We start from the raw sequence: 6070 nt of genomic DNA on the forward strand, positions 1-6070 counted from the left end.
CAGCATCTACATTAATTTTGAAAACCCCCAAACGAGGAGGTAACCAAACTTGATTCTGCTTCTGACATTTGGAAGGGATAACAGTTGTACATTGACTGATCATGTACTTAATAGACTGTATAGTAAAACTCCTATTATAGTTCTTATTGTCAAACACTTTGGCACAACGATTTTTCCATATAAACCAAGCTATTATCATTAGAGTGGAAATCCATATGTTCCAATCTTCCCTGTCAACAGTATCGGAGCAATGGAACCAACTAGATATCCAATCACTAACATCAATATTGCAACCCTCGCCACTAATATATATCTGTCCACAAAAGAGTTCTTTATCAATATCTTTAATTTTGATTGAGAACTTGTTTTTAAGGAGACAAATAAATACGGATAAACTTCTCCATTTATTTGCTAGTGCCTCTTTTCTTTTAATTGGTATTTACTTGTAAATCTATTGATCTTTGGCTTCGTTGATCTTTGCCTATGACCATCGTCAGTACCATTACAGAAATTACTTCTCATGAATGTTACATGAAATTCTATAACAAAAACCTAAACCTAATTACCTCTTTCCTTTTTTAGAAAAAAAAAACAGGATATTATAATTTAGGTAACAGTAAAATATTGTTCCTTTTTTTCCGTTAAAATAAATTAAACAAAATAAAAGACTCGTTTAGTAAACAAAACTAGTGACAAAAAACCAAGGTGACCAAGCTTGTGATACAAAAACTCCATTCAAATGTTGGGAACCATTAAAACTCCATTTTAAACAAAATCGATACAAAAACCCCATCAAAACTAAATTGATACAAAAACCTCAATTTTCAAAATTTGGTTTCATCAAATTTTATGTTGGTTTCATCATTTTTTTTTGGATGAAACCAAATTGGTTTCATCAAATATTTTGGGGGTTTTGTGTTAATTTTGTTTTGATGGGTTTTTTGTGGATGGATAGTGACACCTTCGGGGTTATAACTCGCGAACCGTTCAATAAAATAAGATAACTTGTTTTTAGAGAACAAATTTGATTGGTTTGTTACGTGCACACTCTTTAATGGAGTCTGCACAAAATTGGACTATGGGAACTCCTTGAGACCCCCGCATAAAGTAATACCACTTTTTCCTCCGTGGCGCGTAAATTTTTCACCTTTTTTTTTTCTTTGAAACAATTAGCATTGCTAGCAGGAGAGTTATAGGTAACATCACTATTGCTAAGAGGAGACTATTCCACTTTGCGCTCATTTTTTCCACTCTAGCTAGCTTTGATAGTATATCAGCTACCTCATTCCTCCCCTTTGGCACAGTTACATTACCAGGAGCTAAAGCTACTGAAAATACATTTAATGTCTTTTACTAAATCGCGCATTTCTCCACTCTATGCTGAAAACCTCCTTATTGATTGCTTCCACCTCTAGTTTAGGATCAAGCTCCATATGTACCTTTTCTCTTCATATTATTGTCACCAAACTTAAATACAGAAATAACTCTTGGACCACGAGATTAAACGAAAGTATTGATTTAACATGAAGGTACATTTTCTTTATTATCTGACAAGCTCCTGCCTTTTGCTTCCTCCCTTTTACAACATAGACACGTATACAAATAACTCCAAATGGAGACCACCTAACTACAGAGTAGAGAGTATAATTTACAGATGAGTAAACAATCCACCAATGCTTGATTGAATAATAAATCAATAGTGGTTTGATTTCGGAAAATCCTGATCAGCAACAATGTCGAATGAATAACAATAGAAGGTAGGGTTCAGCAGCTTCACTTCTTCGGGTTGTCGAATTTGGACTCCATCGAACCACGTCAATCTCGGCAGTTGCAGTCTCCACCACTAAGCATACCTGTGCTGAAGACTCCAAACAAGATACGTTTTAGTGCTGAGAACACTTCCAATTCCAAGAAAAACTAAGCCAGCTAAAATCAAGATGTAAATAAAGAAATTGGATTGGGACATACCAAGCCCTGGCTTTAATAGGTGTGACAACAAACTTTACAGTTCTTTTTGTTTAAACAGACAGACTTTATAGTTCAAAATTGGCCATTGGGAATCAGTAGGATGTACAGCTCATAGAGGATAACTGACTGATCTTTACAAAGTCACGTATGAAAGGGTATATTACGGTTATACCTCAGTTTTTCACAAAGGCGTGCTAAAGCATCGGACCCTGTTCTGTAAGCAACATCGCTGATCACAGACACATTTGAAGGAGTCACACTGTCAGCAAGGCTGAATTCACATAACTCTTTCAGGGAACATGCATCAGTCTGTACAGCTGAATGGCCACCACCAGCAGCTAATTTTCGTACCTCTCCAACGCACCTGCATGAATAAGCTTGTATGGAGTAAAAAAATCATATGCGTTAACAGATGAGGGTTTTCACAGCCACCTGTAAGGTAGGTGGGCTAAACCACAGGTCACCCAGGTGTGGCCTGCGTACAAAGGCTTAACCATCTCTAGTCTAACTACTCATCTTGTGTAATGTACTCGCCCACGCTTAAAAAAGGGTATCAGACTCAAGCTCAGAGAAAGCCTTCAGCTATAAAAGGTTAAAGGACATTACCAGTCAACTGGTGATGGATACCATGCATATAAGGATTTGCCATTAGCTGCTTGACCATAACTGTTATAACCCCATCCACGAATCTTTCCATCTCTTGTGCAAATTAAAGTATGAGAATGTCCACATGAAACAAGTTCCACACCTTCAGAAAGAACCAAGACAGGAATATTTCGGAACAACGAATAACACTCATTTGGAATGCAAGAGAAAAGACTATTCTGTGGGCCAAGACCTAGTTGTGCAGCTTGACCGCCACCCCAAGCATAAAGAGCTCCCTTCACAGATATAGCACAAGTATGTACCCCGCCACATGCCACATCCCTAATTATTATATCATTAAGAGCAGCCACTCGCCTGGGCAAGAGTTCTTTGTCACCACACTGAAGCGAAACATGACCAAGTTGACCCATATTTCCTAGCCCCCAAGTATATCTGGAAGATCCAAAAAGATGCAATATAAAGTCAAGTAAGTCCACAAATACGTTATTTTCTGTGAGAGTTCAGAACAGAGGATATATTCATTGAAATGAGAACTCAATCATCTCAACCCTAATCCTAGGGACACAGAAAGTTTAAACTAGAAATGATGTCAGACAGTAGAGAAGTATATAACCAGCATACAGCATAATATGTACCCAGAATCTTGACCGCGTTCAGATAACAATCAAACTAGTAGACAAATGTGGGCATCACAATATTGTGGTACACTACACTCATACAGAGTGAAGCTAATTTTGTTGCATGCAATAGATGCATAATACAATGATGATGCAATCACAGCACTTTTGCAAGCCACCCATACAGTAGCAGTACAGAGATATCAGCATCACATAAGATTGACATTCATAAGTAATCAAAAGAAATACCTTAGCAACCTAGGTTGGTCATCTAATGTTTAAGAGCAACCCTGCTTCTTTGCCAGTGACTTCTCTGGTTCCATGGTGAATATATGAAGAGAAGAAATGGTTATGCCAATCAATATCTAGCTAGTTTAGAGAAGACTACAATTCTAGTGGATGCACTACCAAATTGAAGATGGATTTAAAATTTGGAGAGGCACACATGCGATTACACACATCATACAGATAAAATAAAGACTCACTGATTTAGTAGCAATAATGCCATTAGGAAACAAATACTCCCTCCGTTTCTAGAAAAGTATTACTTTCACTTTTTCATTTTAGCCTAAAAATAGGCCAAATAGAAAAAGTGAAAGTAACACTTTTCCAGAAACGGAGGTAGTATCACAAACCTCTAAATGCCCAGAATATCAACAATGAATATATTTTTATGCTAAATCATAAGAGTCGGAGAGAAATATTGAACAGTGGATACAGGAATCAGGATGAGCCATATCTATTGCATCTTCCCAGATTCCAGTACTCAAGTTCTAGGTTGTAAGAGCTTTTCAAAACCTTTATACGGCATCAATTTGTGTCATGTGGGATACCACATCTTTAGTATAATAACATTTTCAGCTATCAAAATTCTTTCAGATTACTTACAACTCTCCATATTCTGATATAGCTGCAGTGTGGTACTCCCCGCATGACACTTGGATTATCTTAACAAGCTCAGAGGCTTCATCAAGAAACCTCGCAAAACCATTTAAAATTCGAGCCTTCTGTAGTCCTTCACAAGTAAAACCTCTTCCAAGTTGACCGTATTCATTGTAACCTGGTTAAGCATAAGAGTTTTAAAGCTTATAAATCATTATAGAAATATCGAGTGAGAAAGTGTTTCCCTGGTCTATGATTTTATCGAAATAGAAATTTAACCTAGGTTAAGAAAGGATCTTCAGACTTATTAAAAATATACATTCACCAAACGGACATATCAAGCTAATTTCAAATGGAGAACCTATTAAAGAAAAGTTACCAACCAACCAAAAACTTACCCCATGCTTGTACCAGGCCATCATCTGATAAAGCCACAGCATGAACTGCCCCACAAGAAACTTGGCGAATGATCTGCACAATGAACATAAAATTTGGATAGAACCGTAGAAGTTTTAATAATCATGTGTGTCTTGCAAGCATATTTTAGAGCACATGTTTTTTTCAACCCATAACAAAAGATTCCAAACGCTCATTCATTGGTATCAAACTATATCTTCCGATGATCCGTAAGAAAGTTCGTATTTATTTTATACCGTGTTTGGTTTAAAGGCCCCCCAATAGAGACGTGGATAATTTGAACCCTGAGATGATAAAACAAATGTAAGTTCGACAGATCTTATGCATCTATACAAAATGACAGGTAGGAATCTACAGAATACCTGATTTTGCCCCCACATCCAAAGTCTACTAGTGGAGATGGTCCCATTATCGCGAGATTCTGCAATAGCAGCTGTACAATGAGCCCCGCAGGACACAGATTTCACAAATTCTGTTTCCAATGCCTTCACTTTTTGAGGGTGTTTTCTAGCTTCCTCAGATCCATCTCCCAACTGACCAAAGTCATTTGCCCCTAAGAAATTAAGAGTAATCAGCTACACAGTATATCCTTGCACAATACAAAACTTGAAAAACACAAGAAGACGATGAAACACAAACGAAAAGCCTGATAACATAAAAATCACTGGCAAGTTCCCCTCAATTGCTAGCAAACATCTAACAAAGAATAAAAGAGTTCATCTCCAAAAACGTAACAACTACCCTGAAAAAATTGTCAAGCAGCAGCTTGAGTCAAGAATAAGGTATACAAATGATATACTGATATGACAAGATGAGGATTTTCATTGTATAAAGCGCTGTATTCTCTGTTATCTATCGCTAAAACCTACTTATTCTGCCTAAACCAAAGAGGAATTCAAAACTATCTACACAAGACCTATATAATAGAAATATAAGAAAGAAATTAAACCCCAAGTGAAAAGAGACCCGTCTGAGGCCACAGCTGCAGTATGCTCTCGACCACAAGCAATATCTAACCACCGTGAATTCCCAGCTCCTGGACTACCAAAAAGCTCAGGTGGAAGATGTTTAGGAATCCTCAGATGAGATTCCTTACATTTCCTTCCTGTTTGCCCACGTTGGTTGTATCCCCATGCATAGATAGCACTCTTAACTGGAAGTTTTAGGGGTTTGGACTCCCTTAATAATTCATCAATATTCATTCTTCACTAACAAAATCACCTATCAATTAGAAATAAAAATTAAAACTAACTTAGATTATTCCCATTTGTTATTACATATATAAACTCTGTATAACAAAAACAATCAGATAAAAATGAAGATTATCAAAAGAAAATAAGAGCAACTTAGTACTATTAGGGTTTCAAATTTGATGATCATCAAACAAAAGAAAAATTGAAGACTTTGAAGAGAAATTTTTTGAGAAAGACAAAGAAATCTAACCTGAAAATGCGAAACTTCCTATTGAATAGGTAAAGCAAAATGTGCTAGTACTTCTTGTGTAGGAAGGCCTAGACTGGATTATAAGGTGTTCCAAAAAGTTGGGTTATTTGAGATAAAAATGTAAAATTATTACGGAG

General features: G+C 36.6%; 1 protein-coding gene across 3 annotated transcripts; it reads right to left on the minus strand.

Moving 5' to 3' along the window:
• Positions 1-1499: 1499 nt before the first annotated feature.
• LOC113302906 (ultraviolet-B receptor UVR8-like) lies at positions 1500-6070 on the minus strand. 3 transcript variants are annotated; one of them, XM_026551871.1, is made up of 10 exons: positions 5934-6070; positions 5440-5711; positions 4853-5043; positions 4727-4774; positions 4472-4544; positions 4080-4251; positions 2807-3006; positions 2575-2716; positions 2141-2332; positions 1500-1858 (listed from the first exon to the last, which is right to left on the minus strand). In XM_026551871.1, the coding sequence occupies exons 2-10, from the start codon at positions 5690-5692 to the stop codon at positions 1816-1818; spliced, it is 1314 nt and encodes a 437-aa protein (XP_026407656.1). In that variant the 5' UTR covers positions 5693-5711; positions 5934-6070; the 3' UTR covers positions 1500-1815. The 3 variants fall into 3 exon arrangements, with proteins under 3 accessions (XP_026407656.1, XP_026407654.1, XP_026407655.1); XM_026551869.1 differs by having other exon boundaries at positions 2575-3006; XM_026551870.1 differs by having other exon boundaries at positions 1500-1865; positions 2575-3006.

The sequence above is a fragment of the Papaver somniferum genome, chromosome 8, assembly GCF_003573695.1.
Source record: "Papaver somniferum cultivar HN1 chromosome 8, ASM357369v1, whole genome shotgun sequence".
NCBI lineage: Eukaryota > Viridiplantae > Streptophyta > Magnoliopsida > Ranunculales > Papaveraceae > Papaver > Papaver somniferum.